General features: G+C 37.6%; 4 protein-coding genes across 5 annotated transcripts; all 4 read left to right on the top strand.

Annotated features, from left to right (window-relative positions):
- The first annotated feature begins 858 nt into the window (after nt 1-858).
- Nucleotides 859-3081, top strand: LOC106357271. The gene is made up of 9 exons (XM_013796953.3): nt 859-1126; nt 1215-1311; nt 1382-1506; nt 1594-1678; nt 1780-1912; nt 2015-2204; nt 2292-2415; nt 2497-2670; nt 2744-3081. The coding sequence occupies exons 1-7, from the start codon at nt 895-897 to the stop codon at nt 2300-2302; spliced, it is 873 nt and encodes a 290-aa protein (XP_013652407.2). The 5' UTR covers nt 859-894; the 3' UTR covers nt 2303-2415; nt 2497-2670; nt 2744-3081.
- A 3664-nt stretch (nt 3082-6745) lies between these two features.
- Nucleotides 6746-9812, top strand: LOC125575771. The gene is made up of 2 exons (XM_048734840.1): nt 6746-7248; nt 7499-9812. The coding sequence occupies exons 1-2, from the start codon at nt 6746-6748 to the stop codon at nt 8205-8207; spliced, it is 1212 nt and encodes a 403-aa protein (XP_048590797.1). The 3' UTR covers nt 8208-9812.
- Nucleotides 8557-9695, top strand: LOC125609954 (ATP-dependent DNA helicase PIF1-like). Its single transcript, XM_048781583.1, has 2 exons — nt 8557-9025; nt 9112-9695. The coding sequence occupies exons 1-2, from the start codon at nt 8557-8559 to the stop codon at nt 9693-9695; spliced, it is 1053 nt and encodes a 350-aa protein (XP_048637540.1).
- A 6423-nt stretch (nt 9813-16235) lies between the features above and the next one.
- On the top strand, nt 16236-17838 carry LOC125575770 (peroxiredoxin Q, chloroplastic-like). 2 transcript variants are annotated; one of them, XM_048734839.1, is made up of 4 exons: nt 16236-16573; nt 17079-17216; nt 17292-17381; nt 17460-17838. In XM_048734839.1, exons 1-4 carry the CDS (start codon nt 16370-16372, stop codon nt 17676-17678), a joined length of 651 nt encoding a protein of 216 aa, XP_048590796.1. In that variant the 5' UTR covers nt 16236-16369; the 3' UTR covers nt 17679-17838. The 2 variants fall into 2 exon arrangements, with proteins under 2 accessions (XP_048590796.1, XP_048590795.1); XM_048734838.1 differs by having other exon boundaries at nt 16242-16573; nt 17076-17216.
- Nucleotides 17839-24782: the final 6944 nt, after the last annotated feature.

The following is a 24782-nucleotide window of genomic DNA, read 5'->3' as shown; positions in this document are numbered from 1 at the left end:
CTTATTTATAGTTATGGGTAACTCTTATTTAGTTATGGTAACTCTTATTTATTACCATATTTAGTTATGGTAACTCTTATTTAGTTATTGTAACTCTTATTTATTACCATATTTAGTTATGGTAACTCTTACAATTGCGTGTCACGCATGTCATGACGGTGACTTTGTGACTTCAATATTTCTTAAAGATGTAAATTTTACTATTTCACTCAATTGTTTTGTATATTTCCCATAAATAGAAAAACCCAAAAGGAAAGAAATAATTATGGAAAATATATAATTTTCACGTGAATTTGACTTATTATGCTACATATAGTAACTATTACAATTGCGTGTCACGCATGTCATGTCGGTGATTTCCTGACTTCAAAATTTCTTAGAGATGTAAATTTTACTTTTTCCCTCAATTGTTTTGTATATTTCCCATTAATAGAAAAACACAAAAGGAAAGAAATAATTATGGAAAATATATAATTCTCACGTGAATTTGACCTAGTATGCTACATATATATATATATGATAGACAACTTTAAAATTCACTACCCATATTAAAATTGCTCTCAAGTTTTACAAAGTTTATTGCAATGTCAGTTATATTTAAGAAAAACAATTCCTTTGTTCTTGTGAAAAACATTGATTCCGCTGATGAAACACAAAAAATCAAAGTGAAGGTTCTGGTACTTTGGAAGAGCTACAAGAGTTCTGGAAACACTCATGAGATGGTGTTGATTGATGAAGAGGTTTGTTCTTAATCCCATAAAAACATGTTTATTTATTTATAATTTATATGATTATATAAATTCATTCATGTTCTCTTAAAAGACCTTTTAGTTATCGTTGTTATTTTTGTGTTTATATGGAACAAGAATTCATGCTCAAGTTGAAGAAGACTTGATGAAGAAACACCTAACTGTTCTAAAAGAAGGTGAAGCTGTGAGCGTCAATACTTTCCAGTTGAAGGACTATCTTGGGGAATTTAGGACCAATCCTTATCCTTATAAGATTACATTCTTCAGAACAACTAAGGTGAAAGCAGCTGATGATTTTCTCGAGTATTATCCCGTAAAATACTTTTCAAACTTTGAAAATATATTATCCGGAAAGCTAGACAAAAACGTTTTGGTTGGTAAGTTATATTTTCTATTTTGAATAATTTTGAAAATATTCTTCTATTTAAATTCAGGATTTATGACAGAGTTCTTTTATATTTTCAGATGTGATTGGTCAAATTGTGAATATTGGACAAATGGAGCAGATAAAAACAAAGGGGAAGGATAACTCAAAGCTTGACATTATTCTACGAGATACAATGTGAGTTAGTCTCCAAATAATTCTTATAAACTTTTCGAAAAAAAAATTAACTCAAACAATATATATGCAGGAATGTTCATCTGACATGTACTTTCTGGAGTGACTTTGCGAAGAAAGTGATGGACTATACTAAAGAGAACAATACCACCATTGTTATCTGTGTGATTAAGTTTGCATGTATCAAGGAGTACAAAGGTAACTATAATCCTTGAAAGTTATTTATACCTACCTTTGTGCAGTTCCTTTTACAAATAATTTATTAAATCTTTGATTAATATGTAGGTAATATCTCTATATCAAATGCGTTCAACTCAACGCAAATCTTTCTCAATCCAGAAACTGCCGAAGTGAAAACGTTTACAGCCATGTATATCACACTTACTCCAATAATTTTTTTTTATTATTAGTCTTTTACTTCAAATAAAGTCTTTAAGTTGTTCAAATATTGTATTGTTCATGTTTTTTAAGGTTATCAGGCGACAATCAATTGGTCACACATAGTGACAGCAAAGTGTCATTTGGATCTGCAGTTTCACTTCATGATGAGATGCTGGTGATAAATCCGAGGAAAACAATTTCAGGAATTCTTGATTCAAGATCGGTAACTAATATTTTTTATATTTACTTTCAAGAGTTTTCTTTTTGTATTATTTTTATGAAAATTGAACAAAATTTAACGTGTGCTCAAATATATTTAAAATAGGTTGGAACCTGTGTGGTTGTAGCCAAAATCGATTATGTTGATTTGTCAAAAAAATGGTACTATGTTGCATGCGATGCAAAAAGAAAGTTCAACCATATGGAGATGATTCTGATGATGAGGATGATTGTCTTCAACACAAACCTCGATACAACTGCCCAAAACACAATGACATCGAAGATGTTATCTACAAGTATTAACATTTTATTTTCATCATGCATGATCTTATTAATTATTAGATAATTTGATACTAATTTGATTTTTTGTTTGTTTGTTATAGTTATTTCTTGATTCTGCGTGTCTCTGATGAATCAGCATCAATAACAAAGTTTCTTTTGTTTGACGAAACTGCAAATAAACTCATTGCGAGGCCCGCTTTAGAGTTAGTTGAAGAGGCTGCAGAGGTATTGTTTTTTTTTGTGAAGTATATATTGATATATTGGCAGTCGGATATTTAATTGAAAATTATTTCTATATATTTTCAGGAACTTCCTTCTTTCGTTCCTCAATCTCTAACAGACTTAGTTGGGAGAAATTTTTTATTCAAGATCAAAATAGAATCAAAGAATCAAAAAGGCAGTAGTTCACCTTATATTGTTGATTTAGTGGCTGATGATGCAGATATGATTAAAGAATTTGAGGAACTGCCTATAATGAAGATAATATTGTATTATTGTTTAATTTTTTATACATTGATAACTTTACAAAAAAGTCAATTGTTCATTTTTGCAGTCACCTATTGTGAAGTTTTCTGATCACGAGTGGGAAGCAGCAGAGGAATTTTCAAGAACGCCTTCATCCAAAAGAAGAGAAGAAACTTCGTGTTTGATGTCAGTTGAGGATCAGGGTTCTTCAACCAAAAAGCAGAAGATGATGCAAGTGAAAGTTGAGCAGCGTAAAAAAAATGATTTATTTTTTTTTTTTTACCGGTTTTCCGTTGTTTTCTCATTAGCTTTATTGATTTGGTTTTATAATAATTAGGATCACTTATGATCTGCATCAATTGTTTCGTGGTAGCAGCTATTTCTTATATTCAGCTTATTTTCCTATTAATAAAAATATATTTTGTCTCTTTTTGTCACTTAATTTAACTATTTTAATAAAAAAAATAAGTAATATCAGAAACAACAAAAATGTTATTTAAACTGACGTATAAACACAAAAGTACATTAAGAGAGTTAACAACAAAATATTCTGCCATGCAATGTACGTAATTTTTGATCAGAATACTTTTTTGGAGATAATGGAAGGGAAAGACGCAGGAGTAGCGTATATATTGGGAAAGTCTTACGCAAAGGCGAAGCAATCTTCTTCCGTGTTGAAGAAGTTAGCGGTGAATGTTATGTTTGCGTTTATGAACACGAATTGCAGAGGAACAGATGTTGTGGTTAATCTTCCTCATACTTCTCTGCTTCAAATTGGGATGGTTTATTACGTCTGAAAGAGAGAGAAAGATGTTTAGGATAGTACTGTCCTGAAATAAGCCTCCATCATGAAAAAATAAAAATTATATGTACGATTTGATTTTAAATAAGAATCTATCATTTTTTGTAAAAAAAAGGAATAAAATCTATGACATTAAAAGTAAATATATTTTTGCGTATATTTCACAATTTTTCTAAACAATAAAATAGAAAGGTTTGTGTATATCCTAAAAAAAAAATTACAACTCACATAGAAACCGCATAGACTTGCAATTAAAAAGCTCTAAACAATAATTAGAGCTTCCTAAGCTCTAATTGACTTGTGTATATCTGTTGTCCCATAAACAATAAGGTCAAAACACAAATACAATGAAGCGTTCAAGCACAAAACCAAACAAGCAAAACACAAAACATGGACCCCCATATCAAAAGCGTAAGTGATAATCTATATACTCTACAAAAATATGCAAGAAGTACTTACTTCAGCTATGTTCATAGGTGGAAGACCAAGAAAAGAACAAGCTTCTCCGACCGAAACAAATGATGTGAATATGGATGAACAAGATGAACAAATCACTGATAACACAAAAGCACCACCTCCTTTACAAAAGCGTTATTTTATTTACGAGTTTCTCTTCATTCAAACTATTTAACTACCAAAAGTTATAATCAAACTCCACAGGTGGAAGGCAAAAAAAACAAACGCCTGCAGAAATAATCCAAAGCTCCACTACGGTTTTGGCACAAAGCAATGAAGTTATATATACACCACCTGCTTATCAAAAACGTAAGTGCTTATTATCAAACAATTTTGCTAACCATATCAATTACTTGAAAGAAAGGATAACTTCAGGTGGGAGACCAAGAAAGGCTAAATCATCTCAAACCCCTGGAACATCATCAACTATCTCAATGAATGCAAGAAAAGAAAGAAGGAAAATTCTTGACGAAAAAAGAAAAGGTGTTAACAGCAGCACAGCTTCAGGTTAAGTAAATTTCTTTTAAGTGATCAACATACTGACTTTTACAGAATTTAGGAAACTCTGAAAAAAAAATTATATTCTCAGATTTTACAGGAGCCACACATGTGGGTACACATGACATTAGTGGAATTGGTCAACCAAGCAATCAAGAAGAAGGTTAACATTTATTTCAGAACATTGTAATGTTCAAATCATACCCTCAAATGCGTATATGTTTAACACAGTTTTCATGAAACAGAATTTTTCTTAAACTCTACGAATACAGAGGATTTCATGGCTTTCATAGCAACTGATTCTGAGCATGAAGGAGAATCTGATTCAGTAGGTAATTAATTTCAGTATGTTGGAGGTTTATGTCGTTACAACGAACTTTGCCCGTATTTGACTACTTATAAAATAATGTACAGATTTGGATCCGACTGGACATTACAATTCATCTCATTATCAGTCTGATGATGATATCGACATTCATCATGATAAAGACAGTTAAATACATCAACAGAAAAATTTAAACCACAATCAGATTGCTTTGAAAGGATTTATCACAAAGAGGAATGCAGCTAGAACTGTCGAACTAGGAGAATCAGAGAATGGTAATTATTTCACATTATTGTTTTTTTAATCTTTGTTTTTAAGCTGAACTTTAAAATTCATTATCTACAATATATTATTATTAAATGTATATTTGTTGCTGGTTTATTAATCTCAGGTTACTATGATGATGGTGATCCTTTATATATGTGTCAGCATTGTAAAGCATACATGTGGTTCGGTGAACGGATAAACAAAAGAGTCAAAAAGACACAACCTGTGTTTACTATGTGTTGTAAACAAGGCAAAGTCAAGCTTCCAATACTTAAGACTCCACCAGCCACATTGCTAGCATTATTTTATAATGGAGATGAAAAAAGCAAACACTTTCGTGAATTCATAAGAGCATACAATATGATGTTTTCATTCACATCACTTGGTGGGAAAGTTAACCATTCTGTAAACAATGGAAAAGGACCTTCTGTATTTCAGTTATGTGGTGAGAATTACCACAGGATAGGTGATCTTTTTCCTGGTCCCAACAAAGATCCAGCATTTTTGCAACTGTATATACATTATACGGTGAATGAGATACAAAATAGAAAAAAGCTTACATGTAATATATAAATTTATATATGTATATTTTCTATTGAGTGGCAATTTTATTATTATTTAGGAACATATTTTTATTCTAACTTCTTGAAACATTTTATGTAGTAAAATGGGATCTGCTGCAAGTTTGGATGAATCAATCGTTGGACTTCTAAAAAAAATGTTAGACGCTCACAATCCTCATGTCAAAGCCTTAAGATCAGCAAGAGAGAAGTTTGATGTCACCAAACCCACTGAAGGTTTGAGATTAAGGCTGCCAAGTGACAGATATGCTGATGGAAGAACTCATAACCTCCCTACTGCAAATGAAGTTGCAGGTTTAATTCCAGGTGACTTCAACATTGGTTTGAACACCCGTGACATTATTATTGAGAGTAGATCAGGGAAGTTACACCGGATTAGTGAACTACATCCTGCTTATTTGCCACTCCAATATCCACTACTATTTCCTTATGGTGAAGATGGTTTCAGATTGGGAATCGACATTGGTTTTGTTGATACAGCTGGTCGAAAAAGGAAAACTGTGACAATGCGAGAGTATTTTGCTTTTCTTGTACAAGAACGGGAGGGAGAATCTCCTACTATAACGATGGCAGGACGATTGTTTCAACAATTCTTGGTAGATGTCTACACCATGATTGAGACAAATAGACTGCGTTATCTGTTTTTTAATCAGAAGAATCTTCGGTCTGAAAACTTCGACAATATTCAAAAAGCAGCTGACCAAGGCGACTGTAATTTAGCAGACCAAGGTAAACGAATTTTTATACCATCTTCTTTCACTGGAGGTAAAAGATATATGATGCAACACTATCTTGATGCGATGGCAACATGCAAAAATTATGGTTATCCGGATATTTTCATTACAATTACTTGTAATCCTAAGTGGCCAGAAGTTACAAGGTATCTTCAGAAACACAACTTAAAATCAGAAGATAGGCCAGACATATGTTGCAAGGTTTTCAAAATGAAACTTGATGGTCTAATACACCATCTTACAAAAAAAGGAGAGAAAGGCACTTTCGGAAAAGTTAATTCAGGTAATATCTTATTTACTTTGTTTTATTTTTAATAATTATAAATATTTCTATATTTTCTAAACAAAAACAAACTAATTTATTATTATTTTATTTCAGCTTTGTACACAATTGAATTTCAGAAAAAGAGGCCTTCCACATGCACATATGGTACTCTTTTTGCAGCCAGATTCAAAAATGCCTACCGGTGAAGATATTGACAAGTATATAAGTGCAGAACTTCCTGATAAAGATCTGGAACCGTACTTGTACGAAGTTGTAGGAGATTCTATGATACATGGGCCATGCGGACCTGCTAATAAAGCCAATGTATGTATGATTGATGGCAAGTGTTCTAAATTCTTTCCCAAACCTTTTAGTGCAGTCACTAAAGTTGATGCTGGATTTCCTATTTACAAACGGAGGGAAGATGGAAGAATGGTTCACAAGAAAGGGTTTGACTGTGATAATATATATGTTGTTCCATACAATAAGGATCTATCACTTCGTTACCGTGCTCATATTAACGTTGAATGGTGCAACCAAACACGCTCTATCAAGTACCTTTTCAAGTATATTACTAAGGTACCTGACTATGTGAATGCATCCGTAGGAAGAGACGACGGCAATGATGATATTGTTGATGAAATAAAGAAACACTATAGCTGCAGGTATTTTTTTTTACGATTTGGAAATAATATTATTAATTCTGTAGTATTTTGATAATGGTGAGACTGACTATCAGATTTAAATTATTGTTAGGTTGTTCACGATTTTAGATTAGATTCAAGTATTGTGATGACTGAAAAATATTATTAATTCCTTTCCTATCTTTTGAAAATAACATGGAAAAGCAATCAGATTTATCGTATGATTCTTAATGTTCATTAGCTGAATTTTAGTTTGGCTGATTTTTTTCAGATACGTATCCGCATGTGAAGGTACTTGGAGAACTCTTGCGTTTCCTACTCACTATCGGACTACACCAGTAGAAAAACTATCATTCCATCTCCCAGGTCAACAACTGGATGTTTACAATGAAGATGACCCTGTTGAAGAAATACTAAACCGAATTTCTGTCGGGAAGTCAAAGTTTGTAGCCTGGATGGAGGCCAATAAGATATATCCAGAAGCAAAAAATCTCACTTATGCAGACTTCCCATCGTACTTTGTCTGGCATCTAAAAACCAGAATGTGGAAACCAAGGCGGAGGGGTTTTGCAATCGGAAGGATCACTTATGTGCCACCATCTTTAGGTGAAGTGTATTATTTAAGGGTTTTGCTAAATATAGTCAAAGGTCCAACAAGCTTTGAAGAGATAAAAACAGTATACGGCATAATCCACGAGAAATTCAAAGATGCATGTTATGCATTGGGTTTGCTGGATGATGATAGAGAATACATTGAAGCTATTAAAGAAGCAAGTCTTTGGAGCTCTAGAAAGTATCTACGAAGGTTGTTTTCTGTAATACTGCTATCAAAGAGTGTCACAACTCCAGAAAATGTATGGAATGCTACTTGGGAAATACTATCTGAGGATATATTATATAACCAGAGAAAAAAGAAGAAGAATCCCCGTAAGATACATTTAATACCAAAATTATTTTTAATAATATATCTATTAGCTTGATGTCACCAAGCTTATGTCCAAAGTGTTGAATTCCATCTTTTATTTTTCTTACAGATTTGACTTTATCAGAAGATCAAATTAAGAGCTTAGCTTTGTGGGAGATTGAATCGCTCCTGCGTATCAATGGAAGTTCATTGGAAAAATTGCTGCACTGCTTTTGCCAGGTGGCCGGACAGCTCACTCAAGATTTGGAATACCAATTAATGTACACGATTTTACAACATGTACAATGACAAAGGGTTCAGATTAAGCAGAATTGGTACAACAAGCTAAGCTCATAATTTGGGATGAAGCTCCCATGATGTGCAGACACTGTTTCGAAACTTTAGACAGAAGCTTGCGTGACATAATGGGATGCAATGAGCCTTTTGGAGGTAAAGTTGTTGTTTTTGGAGGAGACTTTAGACATATTCTACCGGTAGTTACAGATGATGGTAGAGTAGAGACTGTTTTGGCTTCTCTGAATTCATCATATCTGTGGAATAGCTGCAAGGTTCTAAGACTTACAAAAAACATGAGACTTATGGCAGGAATTACTGATAGTGAAGCTAAAGAACTTGAAGCTTTTTCTAAGTGGATTCTAGATATCGGTGATGGAAATATCAATCAACCAAATGATGGAGAGGTTGAGATTGATATTCCTGAAGATTTGCTGATAACTGAGTGCGAAAATCCTATAGAAGCCATAGTGAACGAAGTTTACGGAACATCATTTGCAGAAAAACGAGATCCCAAGTTTTTTAAGGAAAGAGCTATATTGAGTCCACGGAATCAAGATGTTGATAGTACTAACGAGTATATGCTATCACAACTATCAGGTAGCATTTTGGTTTTTAAAATATTAAATTTTGTTGCTAAAATCAAGGCATGTAATCTTATTTACGCTGATTTATATTGTAAACAGGTGAAGAAAAAATCTATCTCAGTTCTGATGGTATAGATAAATCTGACAAAGGACCGAAGGATACCATGTGTTACTTTCAAGAGTTTCTAAATAGCATCAAGATCTCTGGATTGCCAAACCACTCTTTGAAGTTAAAGGTTGGTGCAATAATTATGCTACTTAGGAACATTGATCCTCAAGGTGGTTTATGTAATGGTACAAGGCTGCAAATTACTCAGTTGGCTGATCATGTTATTGAGGCTAGAATGATAACGGGTAATAGGACTGACAGAGAAGGTGGTGAAAGGGTCAAAATACCAAGGATGTTTGTATCTCCGCCAGAAACGAGATTCCCTTTCAGGATGCGTCGTAGACAATTCCCAGTTGCGGTTTCTGTCGCAATGACCATAAATAAAAGTCAAGGTCAAACACTAGAAAAAGTTGGGTTGTATCTTCCAAGACCAGTTTTTAGTCATGGACAATTGTATGTTGCTGTTTCAAGAGTAAAGTCAAGATCAAGACTGAAAATTCTTATCACGGATAAACACGGTAAGCCTAAAAAAAACCATGAATGTCGTGTACAAGGAGATCTTTCAAAACATTGACTAAGTTTTAGTTTTTTTTTCAAGGCGTATGGTCACTTTTTTGATTAATACATAGATTTTTTTTTATATTTTAGCAACTGAACGTGGTATTAATGATCATTATAGTATTTGAGGCTACTTTGCATTCTGGAAACTGTGATGATTTGAGAATGAACTTGATTTAACAGAGCATGGGTAATAAAAAAAAACCGATTAACATTTCAACCTGCATCCAATGCACATCTCACCGTTGCATCCAATGCACATCATCAACTCTATGGACATCACTCATATGATCAAACATTGAATTATTTTAAAAATATTTAACAGAGCATATCAGATAGATCACCCTGTCAGAATAATAGAATTTTTAATCAGGAAACAATTCAGTCAAAAAGTGGATTATTCTTCCCTAAAGTTTTAATGGAAACCAAACCTGTACAGCAACACGGTAAAAGACCTATTCTCCTATCGAACTGGCTGCCACAATGAGTATGAACAGGAGAACACACGAACAAACATAATGAAAACTCAAGTGACTCAAAAAATTTGAAAACGTAGTAAAAAAGCTCACCTGCCATGGAGACATTCCAAAGAAAAAGCTTCTTAGTTCCTCATCTTCCACATCTCTAATAGCCACCGCGTGCGGTGAAAGTTTCACAACTTCATCCTAATATCACAGGATTCTTTAAAACCAATTCAAACAAACACTATAGTAATCATAAAAGGGCTAATGCTCAACGGTAATGGAGTTAGCAAAGCCACGATCAAGTGTAGTAACTTCCATTACAGGACCGGCGAACTGTCTTGCTCCTCCTCCTCTGGTGCTGTCTGTTTTCTCCATCACTTCGCTGCTTCGTCCAGCTGAAGCTTTAATGCTTCGGGCATTTTCACCACCGCTGAAACTTATTCTCAAGAACCTTCTTCTCTCCAGCTTTAACGTCCACTATATACATATAATTCTACTTTCATGACAAAATTTATATATGTTATAAATAAATAATAATTTTCCATAATAAAAGTATAAACACTAAAGAATTTAACTATAACGTGCACTTTATACATATAATAATTCTACTTTCATATAAAAATTTATATATGTTATAAATAAATAATAATTTTACATATAAAATTTATATATGTTGGTTTGCATCAGCGCGGGCAGATCATAAAATTAATATTAATAATTCTGGTATGCATAAATCAATTACACATGCTCATAATGATTCATATTCCAATTTATATTCCGAATTAAATATGTAAAAGTCACGCATGTCATGTCGGTGACTTCGTGACTTTAACATTTCTTAGAGATGTAAATTTTACTTTTTCACTCAATTGTTTTGTACATTTCCCATTAATAGATAAACACAAAAGGAAAGAAATAACTATGGAGAATATATAATTCTCACGTGAATTTGACTTATTATGCTACATATATATATATATATATATATATGATAGCTTTATAATTTACTACCATATTAAAATTGTTCTCAAGTTTTACAAAGTTTGTTGCAATGTCGATTATATCTAAGAAAAACAATTCCTTTGTTCTTGTGAAAAACATGGATTCCGCGGATGAAACACAAAAAATCAAAGTGAAGGTGCTGGCACTCTGGAAGGCCTACAAAAGTTCTGGAAACACTCATGAGATGGTGTTGATTGATGAAGAGGTTTGTTCTTAATCCCAAAAAAACACGTCAATATTTATAATATGTTTATATGATTATATAATTTCATTCATGTTGTCTTAAAAGACCTTTAGTTGTCGTTGTTATTTTTATGTTTATAGGGAACAAGGATTCATGCTCAAGTTGAAGAAGACTTGATGAAGAAACACCTAACCGTTCTGAAAGAAGGTGAAGCTGTGAGCATCATAACTTTCCAGTTGAAGGACTATCTTGGGGAATTTAGGACCAATCCTTATCCTTATAAGATTACATTCTTCAGAACAACTAAGGTCAAAGCAGCTGATGATTTTCTCGAGTATTATCCAGAAAAATATTTTTTAAACTATGAAGAGATAATATCCGGAAAGCTAGACAAAAACATTTAGGTCGGTAAGTTATATTTTCTATTTTGAATAATTTCAAAAATATTCTTTTATTTAAATTTGGGATTTATGACAGAGTTTTTTGATATTTTCAGATGTGATTGGTCAAATTGTGAATATTGGACCAATGGAGCAGATAAAAACAAAGGGGAAGGATAACTCAAAGCTTGACAATATTCTACGAGATACAATGTGAGTTTATCGTATGATTCTTAATGTTCATTAGCTGAATTTTTATAATGTAGTATTTTGATAATGGTGAGACTGGCTATCAGATTTAAATTAGTGTTAGGTTGCTCACGAATTCAGATTAGATTCAAGTATTGTGATGACTGAAAAATATTATTCCTTTCCTATCTTTTGAAAATAAAATGGAAAACCAATCAGATTTATCGTATGATTATTAATGTTCATTAGCTGAATTTTAGTTTGGCTATTTTTTCAGATACATATCAGCATGTGAAGCTACTTGGAGAACTCTTGCTTTTCCTACTCACTATCGGACTACATCAGTAGAAAAACTATCATTCCATCTCCCAGGTCAACAACTGGTTGTTTACAATGAAGATGACCCCGTTGAAGAAGTACTAACCCGAATTTCTGTCGGGAAGTCCAAGTTTGTAGCCTGGATGGAAGCCAATAAGATATATCCAGAAGCAAAAAATCTCACTTATGCAGACTTCCCATCGTACTTTGTCTGGCATCTAAAACCAGAATGTGGAAACCAAGGCGGAGGGGTTTTGCAATCGGAAGGATCACTTATGTGCCACCATCTTTAGGTGAAGTGTATTATTTAAGGGTTTTGCTAAAAATAGTCAAAGGTCCAACAAGCTTTGAAGAGATAAAAACAGTAGACGGCTGTTATCTTCCACAACTACTTATTAATTGAAACCTCACATTCCAAAGAAAAAGCTTCTTAGTTCCTCATCTTCCACATCTCTAATAGCCCTCGCGTGCGGTGAAAGTTTCACAACTTAATCCTAATATCCAGAAAAAACAGGATTCCTTAAATCCAATTCAAACAAACACTAGAATAATCATAAAAGGGTTAATGGTCGACGGTAGTGGAGTTAGCAAAGCCACGATCAAGTGTAGTAACCTCCATTACAGGACCGTCGAACTGTCTTGCTCCTCCTCCTCCGGTGCTGTCTGTTTTCTCCACCCCTTCACTGCTTCGTCCTGCTGAAGCTTTAACGCTTCGGGCATTTTCACCACTGCTGAATCTTATTCTCAAGCACCTTATTCTCTTCAGCTTTAACGTGCACTTTATACATATAATAATTCTACATTCATAACAAAATTTATATATGTTATAAATAAATCATAATTTTACATACTAAAAGTATAAATACTAAAAAAATTTAACTATAACGTGCACTTTATACATATAATACTAAAGGTACGTTGCGGAGATTCTCTCTCTCTTTCCTAGAGAGAGAAATTCTCTCAAACCCTTCTTAACAATTTCAGATCTTTCAGAAGGGGGAGAGATTTAATCCTTTTTTGTATGTGATATATCTTCGATCTCTGATCGATTTTGTCTTCCGGTTAGCGGATTTAGCTCTCGCGTTGGCGAATTTTTGATGTGCTTCTTCAATCGCTTCCGAACTGATTTTCATGCTCAATCTTATCGGATTGTTGATTGAAGATAATAAACCCGATCACTATGGTCGGTTTCATGAAATCAGTCTTTCGTTGTTTTTCATCACTATTCCGTCAGCTTCTGTTCGGAAACCAGTTTCATCGCGTCAACCGAAGCTTCTTCTGCAGAGAATCAGTGTTTACTGGTATTTGGCCGTTAGAGGTGTTAAAGTAAAGCTTCTCAAAGAAGGAAGGGAAAGTTTGTTGGATTTTTAAGCTCAGTTGAAGACGATTCAGTAGAAGTTGGTGTTTTAACAACGGTCTGACAAAGAATCAAATTTCAACTTGGTTTAAGCTTCCACTGTGCTTAACTCGTGGTGACTCTGACTTTCTTGATCAACTAGCCTCGGTTCGAGCGAAAGACTTCTTCAGCGAGTTCGAGATTCAGATGAGAAAGATTGCGGTTCAATAGAGGAGGCTCATGCTGTTCGTCGTTTGCGGCGGTGTGGCGTCTCAGACTTCTCAACACACGGCGGCGCGTAAGAAATGCGTATCTCCACGCTTGAACATCATGCATCAGAAGATTGTGACGCGTGTCTGCAGCTTTCAGTCGATAGGATGCGTGGAAGTGTTCGTGGCACTCGATGGGGATTTAGGTCATTAAACTGGGCCTAATCTTTGGGCTTTAAATTTATGTTGAGTGTATTAATTGAAATTAGAACTGTAACCATCTCATGTATCTTGGTCCGCTGGGATTTGGGGATTTAATAAAAATCCAAAAGTTGACAAAAAAAAAACATATAATACTATTTCCATAACAAAATTTATATAGGTTAAATAAATAAATAATAATTTTACATAATAAATTATAAATACTAATTAACTTAACTATACCCGCACATCAGCGTGGGCGGATCACCTAGTAGGAATTATTTAGTTTTTTTTTTTTTTTTTTTTGACAGCAAACGGCTCTTCTATTACTCAAACTTGAGGTGGTCTGGGGAGCCAGACCGGAATAGAACAACCAATAAAACATAATGATCTATGAAAAGAACGTGCATTTCTAGCTAGCGCATCCGCAATCTCATTCTGCGTCCTTGGAATGTAGGTAATCTTGAAGTCTGAAAAACACAACCGAAGAGTTTGAATGTTTTCCAGCTCAGTTGAGAAGTTGGGCCAATCTTGTGGCTGCTCTATCATTTCTATCAAATCCTTGCAGTGCGTCCCAAACTTTTGACAAGTCGAGTGTTGTATCATGCTCTCCATTGCCCACTTTAAAGCTTCCAGTTCCGAGTGTAACGATGTCTCCCTCCTCCGTAAGTTCCTTGACCCCATGAGTTGTATCTTCCCCATTGCATCCTTCCAGACCCATCCTATTCCACTAAATTGAGCTGTGGAAGTCCATTAACCATCCACCATGCAGATATTACCCAAGCTTAAGACTTGTGGTTCTTCAATAGTCTGTACATTTTGCAGAACCGGTACAGAGTCTCTTGCATTGTACCAAGCTTGGCACTCACTCTCTGCATACCTGACTAGCTCCAATGGATCTCTGTTTATGCCTCTAAACAACTTATCATTCCTAGCTTTCCAGATATACCAAATTATCCAAGGATAAGGATCTCTATCCTCTTCTGGTTCCATAATATCATTCTTCCTCCAAAAAAGGAAGTCCATATTAGCGTAAATACTCGATACAGGAAAGATTTCAGAGCTCGATGGTGTTGATGATAACTCCCATGCTTGTAAGGCCGGTGGACACTCAAAGATAGCATGAGTAACGGTCTCTTCTGGCGCTCCACATCTTGGGCAATAATTGTCACATCTCATGTTGCGTCGTACCAGATTTCTTGTTACGGCTATCTGTCCAAATATTAGTTGCCATATAAGATGGCAGATCTTTTGTGGCGCATTCACCTTCCAAGCAAAGGCTTGAAGTTTTGTGATGCTTGGCTGTAGAACTTCTAACTCCTCTTCATCTCTCATCAAGTTTGTCGCAACCCAATATCCCGATTTGACAGTATATTGTCCAGTCTTTATGTAACTCCAGCAAAATGTATCACATCGATAAGTAGGACTAATGGCCAAACTCAGAATCATCGGGATATCCTCTTGAGCTACATATTGCTCCAGTAGTCGAGTATCCCACTCTTTGGTAACAGGATTAATAAGGCTGCTGACAAGCATCTTAGGATTCACTGTTGGAGCTCGGGCACGCGCCGGCCTAGCTGGCATCATAGGGATCCAAGGATCTTCCCACACATTAATTTCGTACCCTGAGCGCACATTACTTCTAATTCCCAGAAGCAATAACTTCCTCGCAGCAGTTATACTTGTCCATACATAAGATGGAGTATCTACAGTGCCTATTCGCAACGGCGAACTGAGACGGTAATATCTTCCTCGGAGAACTCTCGCTACTAGTGAATCCAGAAATTGCACAAGTCGCCATAGCTGCTTTGCTAGAAGAGCTTGGTTAAATTCATGGATCATACGGAAACCAATTCCTCCCTCTTCTCTAGGCGCACACATCTTTTCTCATTTTGCCCAGTGAACTCTTCTTTTCGGAGGATTCGAGCTCCACCAGAACTGTGCAATGGCACTTGCTAGATTCTCACATATCTCCAAAGGAAGCAGGAAGCTGGACATGACATAGGTCGGGAGAGCTAGCAATATCGATTTAATCAAAACCTCCTTCCCACCCTTCGATAACCATCTACCAGTCCAGCCATTCACTCTATGTAGGAGCTTCTCCTTTAGGAAGGCAAATAATTTGCACTTTGAACCACTAATGTCCTCTGAGATTCCTAGATATGAGCCCATCCCATCCTTTAGTAGGAATTATTTAGTTAGAGAACTGGTTTGGTTCAAATTAATTAATGAAAAACTAAACCAACTCCGGTTAATAAAACCGGGTCCTTACAGCTTGGAAACACAGTGAGGACGTGTTACCACAGACACCAATCTTTCCCTATCTTTATCATCTTCTTCCATATCACAGTTATTTGAAGGAAGTGCGTGAAGCAGTGGCAAACGTCTTGATAGGGAACAAAAAGACATGGCTTCTTCTTCTTCTTTTTTCACTTTCTCTAGTCAGACCACACTGCACTCCCATCTTCACAGAAACACCTTTCTCACCAAAACCCAATTTCCAGTTCCCACAAAATCATCAGAATCTAACTTCTTTGGTCTCAGACTCTCTCCCTCCACCTCTCGCTCTCCCCTCTCTCCCTGTTCTTTCAAAAGCTCAATCTTTGCTAAGGTACATTCACGAATCTTCCCATATCCTATTCCTATTGATAGATGTTTTGTTGGCTACAACGGGGTAACGAGTTCTGTGAGTTAATTTATTATTTTGAGAATATCATATACAAAAGTTTCTTGAGTTATGCTATATCTCTGCTAAGACGGTTTAGGTGTTGCATGATTAAATAATTAGCACTCGATGGTCAGAAACATGAAGGTATGAAATGTATACAAAAATTGAGATTTATGTGCTAATGTCTGTTACAAGAATCGAAATCTTGGTTACGGATGTAAAAGTTGAGTCTTTGGGTCTGAATTCTAATAAAGTGCACACTTAAACACAGATTCAGCAAACAAAGATAAATCAACTTGTTATTGAGACTTAAACTTTCAAGTCAGCTAAATACTAGAATGCTTCTGAATATGTTGATCAGATGACCAGTTTACGTTAGGCCATGGACTGTTCTTGTCTTCTTTATGAAGATTTATCACATGACTATTGATTCTTTTTCTGTTAGCAGGTTAACAAGGGGCAGAGTGCACCAGACTTCACACTAAAGGATCAAAATGGAAAGCCGGTGAGCTTGAAGAAGTATAAAGGGAAGCCTGTTGTTGTATATTTCTACCCTGCCGATGAAACCCCTGGCTGCACCAAGCAGGTCTTTCCTTTGGTTTAGTTTCTTCTGATCCGATTTTGGTGATTTAAAGTAAACATGGTTTACTTTGTACAATAGGCTTGTGCGTTCAGAGACTCTTATGAGAAATTCAAGAAAGCCGGCGCAGAGGTCATTGGCATAAGTGGTGATGATTCTGCTTCTCACAAGGTACATTTAAAGAAAAAAAGCTCTGATTTCTGAATCTAAAACCGGCCATTTCATTTTCAAACTTTTGAAACATTGCAGGCCTTTGCAAGCAAATACAAGCTTCCTTACACATTGTTGAGTGACGAAGGGAATAGGGTGAGGAAAGATTGGGGAGTGCCAGGAGATTTATTTGGGGCATTGCCAGGGAGACAGACTTATGTTCTCGACAAAAACGGTGTCGTTCAGCTCATCTACAACAACCAGTTCCAGCCTGAGAAACACATTGATGAGACCTTAAAGTTCCTCAAAGCTGCTTGATCTTGTATTCTTCTCTTCTTCCTCATCTGGATGACTGGATATTTACAACAACAATTCATGACGTTCCTCTATTGTTATCATTTCTCTTTTCCCAATGACTCCAAATCAAAACACCAAACTTGATGATAAAACAATAAATATAAGAGTTTAGTTTCACAAATTTTTTTTCCTTTTCACGTAAACAAAAGACTTCACTGACGTCATGAAAAAAATATATGAAAAAAATTAATATCTTAAATTTAATCAAATCCAAATTTAATCTAAATATGTAGTAAAATTACAAGTAGCTTTGTAAGCACTGAACAATGAAGTCTTCCCGAAAATCTGCTTATAAGTTTAATCTTATAATTAAGTTATATAATTCTGAATTTTATTTTGATGAACAGTTATTTTTTGAATCATGTAAATTAAAATTGAATAAATTAAATAGTTATGAAACAGATAAAAATTATAGTAAATCAATTCGTGAGAATTTTGTAACGTATGTTCAATTAATGTTTTTTTTTTTCAACAAAAAAACATAACTATACTAAGTAAATTCCTGAACCCAGAACCATCTCGGAGACCCAGGAGAAAAGCAAGGCAGCGAGAAGGCGTCCCTCTTCGTGGAAAAGGAAAAGGCTCGCACAAACAACGGGTCCACTCACCTCTACTCCTTCGGTGGTTCCATCCAAAGCGGGCAGTGCCGAAAGGAAACCATCTACTCTGGCTCCTTCAGACAATAAATCTTTCAAAGTATCAGACTCTACGGTGGCTTCCGTATTGAAGCCGTTGTCGCCCCAATGAGTGTTATGTGCTGGAACTGTCAAGGTGCTGGTAGTACTGAGACAGTTGATCATCTCCGGGAGTTGAGACGCAAGTTTTTTCCGGATTTTCTTTTTTTTAATGGAAACAAAGCAACAGTCTGATTACGTGAAAGGGTTACAGAAAAGTTTGGAGTATGATCAGCTAATTACAGTTGATCCGGTGGGTCTGAGTGGTGGTCTGGCTTTAATGTGGAAAGATAGTTACAAGGTGGTGATCTTAGAATGCGATAAGAGACTTATTGATCTGAAAATCTCTTATGGATCGATGGTTTTCTTCCTGACGTGTGTATATGGGGATCCGGTAGCAACAAGAAGAAGAGCGGTATGGGATCATCTTGAGAATATTGGTTTGGCAAGAGATGAGGCTTGGATGTTGGCTGGGGATTTTAATGAGCTCATGTGAAATGGAGAAAAAGTGGAGGGGCTGTAAGGAATGAGTCAAGCTTTTGGGATTTTAGAAATATGGCGCAGAATTGTAAACTCCAAGAAATACGTTACTCAGGGAATTTCCTTTCTTGGGGAGGTTGGAGAGAGACAGGTTGGGTTCAGTGTAGACTGGATCGAAGCTTTGGCAATAGTGAATGGTTTTCACTCTTCCCATGGGTTAAGATGGAGTATCTCGACATGTTTGGCTCTGACCATCGGCCGATAAGAATATGTTTTGCTCACGAAGCCTTTGGCTCTCACAGTAGTAGATTCTTCTTTGATAAACAAATGATGAAGAGAAAAGGGTTTGAAGACATCGTTAAGCAGACTTGGGGTGTTATTTCAGGAGACACTAGCAATACAATGACAAGAATAATTCGTTGCAAGCGAGGCATTAAGCGATGAAAAAGGCAAGCTGATCTCAATTCACGGAGTAGGATTACTCGTCTCAAGGTTCTGTTAGAGAGAGAAATCTCAAAGTCAAACCCTTCCTTCCAAGTGATGAAACGCCTCAAACAAGATCTTGCTTCAGCCTATCATGAGGAAGAAATTTATTGGAGACAGAAGTGTCGTGAGGAATGGCTGAGAGAAGGTGACTGTAACACTACATTCTTTCAGAATTGTGTTAAAGGAAAGAGGATGCAAAACAGAATCTTAATGCTCCTAGATGAATGGGGGCAAGAGAATTTCTCAGAAGGTTCAAAAGGAAATATTGCTGTGGAATTTTTTCGAGATTTGTTCAGAAGCTCTGATCCTTTTGATTTGGAGACATTGTTTACGGGTTTCAGTAGCAGAGTGACTGATGACATGAATGTGATGCTTAGTGCTCCGGTTTTAGCTGAGGATATCCGAGTTGCAGCTTTCTCTGTCAAAGGTAGCAGTGCACCGGGGAAGGATGGGCTTACTGGTGCTTTTTATCAAAAATATTGGCACATCATTGGTCCTGGTTTGACGAGTGAGATACAAGGTTTCTTCAGGACGTCTGTGATGCCAGAAGGATGGAATCATACGCTGATCAGTTTACTCCCAAAGATTACCAAACCAACCAGAATGCAAGATATGAGGCCAATCAGTCTTTGCTCAGTTCAATACAAAGTGATATCAAAAATCCTTTGTAACCGCTTGAAGAAGGTACTTCCGCAGATTATCTCAGAGACTCAATGTAACACCCCCAACCGTTCTAGGCATAGGTCAAACCACCGGCCAACAATCAAACAAGAACATGACCGACGGCCCGACCGTCTACCAAGGCTCAGGAGCGCTACAAGACGGGTTAACGGGCAATCCAGCCAAAGTTACAAAAAGTGCAATTTGTAACTAGGCCAGGCCGCCCACTAACACGTCCCGTCAGACCAAAGCCTAAGGCTTCTCAACCCGTACTCCAATCTGACGTTGTGTTAGCTCGGACAAGCTAATATCAGAACAACAAGGCAGTTTCACAAAACATTCGCTTTATTTATCTTATATAATATCTGGTTTACAATACACAAAATATTATACAAGTGGTGGCATGCCAAGAAAGCGAAAGTACATACTTATAGTCTGAAAGCGTCTTAAGCAAAAAGATGCAAATCTACACCAGCCAGCCTAGCCTCCCGCGCTTTCTACGAGCTCACTACTGGTCACCTGAAAACAACAACGAGTGAGGAGTGAGTAATCTAGCATTACTCAGCGAGTTACAATCCCCCACTAACAAATACAACCCCTCGCTATCCCACCCCAAACAATCTAAAGCGAGAGGTTCACCTAACAACACAATTTAATAACAATGAGCAATATTCGAAATACGCAGCGGTAAACCATAGCAAGATAACTAGCATTACGCTAATTACTAGCTTATCACCAAACTCAAACTCGATTTAAACCAGGGTTTAACAACCCAAAACACGATATAATATATATAACAAACTCGGGCCCTGGTGACGTTAGGTTCCTCCTTCACTATCGGCAATATCCTATCTCCCTACCACAAAGGCCGGAAGAAGGAACTTTCAACCGACCGCGGCCCACAGTCCTTCGGGTCACCGCGCGACAGCCCACAGTCCTTCGGGTCACTGCCCCATTACACCGTCGTGTAATACTCAGCCATAGTACATGACACCGTTCGTCTGAGTCTTCCCGATCCAGCGAATAAGGGGTTTCCTTGAACCCGCCGGGTACGAGGTCTGAAGGAACACTAACTCACCCCAATATGCCTAGCATTGTGGGTTACACAAATGCTATCGGCCAATATACGATTAATACTAAACCCGGTAAAAATAACACAAGGTTTCAAGTAATAATCACAACACAATCAACCACATTCCAGAATCTAGCATAAAGACTAATTCCAGAATACCTAACTATCCACAACTTAGCGATATCATCTAAGCATTCTGCATTCGCTAACTAACCAATCAACCTAACCATTAGCATGCTACTACGGTTCTCAAGCAATAACTAAGCATGCTATCAACTTAATCAACATAACCTCAATTATTAACTACTCAAACCGTTACTCAGTTAGACCTGGCCTCCTGCCATGATCCAACTTCCAAGTAACGGGACCCTGCATAAAAACAACTCAGCAATCAATTGATTATAACTCACAGTTTTTGGTTGACCGTGGCCTTGACCCCAAACCCGACTTCTGTGATCCGAACCCTTTCCCGACCTTCACAAGTAGACCCACGTCTGGACTGATCTTCACTTGAACTGGTCTCCACTAGAACTGATCTCTCTTCACTTGAACAGAATCTTCTCCAAGTGCTGACTCAAAATCGGCAGAGTAACTGTTCTCGAAAACTGCCTAAATCGCTCGAAAACTATCGAAACTCGATCTTTCTTTCTTTGCTTTCTCTCTCACGTTTTTCTCTGAGTTTCAGGTGTGCTGGATGGTTTAAAATGAGCTGGGGTCGTGGGGTTTATATAGGATGCAGCAACCAATCAGAACAAGCCGTGTGGCAGCCCGTGTGTCGCCTCGCATGGCTCCGGACGCATGCGTCGCGGCACCTCGTGCTCCACATGTCTGATGGCATGACCAGGACATCATGCAGAGTGACACCATGCCCTCCAGATGTCTGATCCACGGCCTGACCTCATCCAGATTGACACTCAGCGCACACATGTCGCTCAGCATGCTCCGATCGCAGGTTTCGCGGCACCTCGTGCTTCTGGGTGTCAATCAGCATGCTGTGCTCTCCTGGGCTTCAACACCTCCTGCTTCCCTTGCCACATACCATGCCAGGCAGGTTACATCACGTCCTTATCTCATAGATAAGGCCAGCTCGAGCTTCTCGGTCCATTCGACTGATTTCGACCCTTCCGATGAATTTTCGTCCCGCGATCAATCCCGAATATTTTTCTACGCCCGTTCTGATGAGATGAATATTTTTAATAAACTCCAAGTGAATCCTGACCTTGATGGAAAATATTTCTCGAGCCTCCGGCTTCCTCGAAAAATCGATAATACCAAAATTAGGGTTTTCGCCCAACTTCGGGTTTTCCCGTCGTGCTTCAATCCCGTCGTGCTTGCTTCCTGTCCTGCTTAATTCCCGTCCTGCTTCCGACTTATAATGTCTTCAGAATAATATTTTACTGATACGAAGATATTCTGAGAAAACTTCGCGATGAAGAAACGTCAATCTTCAAAAACGTCGAGCTTCTAAACCGTCGTGCTTCAAAAATGTGATTCTTCCAAAACTGCCGTCTGATCAATCTAACACTTTTCTAACCATGGTCCAGCAGCTTATGGTTCACCCAAGATCAATTCTTCGACCATCCATTGCCCGCGGTAAAACCACTAAATAAAAATATTTTTTTTTTTTCTTTTAAGGGTTTCTACATTCTCCCCCCGTTAACAGAATTCGTCCTCGAATTCTAAGGCTCTGAGGGGCCTCCTTCTTCCATTACAACGTCCTCTCGGAATAACTCCGGGTGATCGGTTTTAAATCTCGCTTCATCCTCCCAAGTAACATGAATCCTGTTTTGTCTTCCCCAGAACACTTGTACTTGAGCAATCTCACGCTTTTTGAGCTTCCGAATACGCCGTTCTCCTAATCTGATTGGTCCTTCCGGATACGTAAGGTTTGTCTCCAACTCCTCGATTCTCTCGGGTTCAACAGTACTTGGATCCCGTATATGTTTCCGAAGCATGGAAACATGGAATACTGGATGTAGATGCAGATCTGCTGGCAGATCCAATCGGTAAGCTACCTCACCAACTTTCCCGATGATCCTGTACGGACCAATGAACCTGACCGCAAGTTTCCCGCCCTTGCCAAATCTGTCCTTCCCTTTCTGTGCAGTAACCTTCAAATAGACCCAATCTCCTATCTCAAAAGTTACTTCTCTTCTTGACTGGTCTGCGTACTTCTTCTGACGGTCTTGAGCCTTCTTCATGTTGGCCTGAATCGTCTCCAGTTTAATCATGGTCTCCTTAACAATAGGTGACCCAAACATTCTTCTTTCACCCACTTCCGTCCAACACATAGGCGTCTTGCATGGCCTTCCGTATAATGCTTCATAAGGTGACATCCCTATGCTCGAATGATGACTGTTGTTATACGAGAACTCAACCAACGGTAAATGCTTCTCCCAAGTTCCTGCCCAATCGAGAATACACATCCGCAGCATGTCCTCGATGGTCCGAATGGTCCTTTCCGTTTGGCCATCTGTTTCTGGATGGAACGCCGTGCTTCTGTACAGTTTAGTTCCCAAGGCTTCTTGCAGTGCTTCCCAAAATGATGCCGTGAACCTTGGATCGCGATCTGAGACGATGTCAGAGGGTACACCATGTAACTTCACGATTTGGTCGATGTACAGCTCGGCCAAAACTTCAACTTTATCAGTGTCCCGCATAGGCAACAAGTGTGTGACCTTGGTTAACCTATCCACAATCACCCATATCGAGTTGTTCGATCTACCTGGAGCAATAGGTAATCCGGTGATGAAATCCATGGAAATAGAGTCCCATTTCCATTGAGGTATCGGAAGACTCTGCAACAATCCTCCTGGAACTTGATGTTCCACCTTGACTTGTTGACAAGTTGCACACTGAGCAACCCATTGTGCTACTGATCTCTTCATGCCCGGCCAATGATAGTATCTTCTCACGTCTCGGTACATCTTCGAACTTCCAGGATGGATACTGAGTAAAGAATGATGTGCAATCCTTAGTATCTCATCTCTCAGCCCTTGTCCTTTAGGAACCGTGATCCTCCCATTAATTAGCAAGGTTCCGTCCTCCGCCAAGTAGTATCCCGCATTATTTGGCCCGGCTTGTCCTTTGAGTTCTTCAGCAATCTTCAGTAACTTCTCATCCTTAAGTTGTTCTTCTCGAATTCTCTGAATCAAGCTGGCCTGATTCACCGCTTGAAGTCCCAATGGCTCGCTTGTCTGCCCTTCCAAAACGACCAACTTCACTTGTTTCAACTCCTGGTTCAATAGCTCCACTTCTTTCTCTAAATCTGCGTCCAACTTTCTTCGACTTAAGGCGTCCGCAACAACATTCGCTTTACCAGGATGGTAGCGAATCCGTATGTCGTAGTCTGCCACAAACTCCATCCACCTACGCTGGCGCAGGTTGAGATCTGGCTGAGTGAAGAGGTATTTAAGACTTTGGTGGTCCGTGTATACCTCCACTTCTTCCCCGTACAAGTAAGATCTCCAAATTCGCAAAGCGAACACCACGGCCGCTAACTCCAAGTCATGTGTACTGTAGTTATCCTCATGCTTCCGTAGTTGTCGCGAAGCATATGCAATGACTCGCCCATCTTGCATAAGAACACAACCTAACCCAACGCGTGAAGCATCCGTGTAAACCGTGTAAGGTTTACCTTGCTCGGGCAAAGCTAACACAGGTGCGGTCGTGAGAGCTTCCTTCAACTTCTTG

This window comes from Brassica napus, chromosome A6 (assembly GCF_020379485.1).
Source record: "Brassica napus cultivar Da-Ae chromosome A6, Da-Ae, whole genome shotgun sequence".
NCBI classification, from domain to species: domain Eukaryota; kingdom Viridiplantae; phylum Streptophyta; class Magnoliopsida; order Brassicales; family Brassicaceae; genus Brassica; species Brassica napus.
This window is presented reverse-complemented; position numbering and strand designations above follow the sequence as displayed.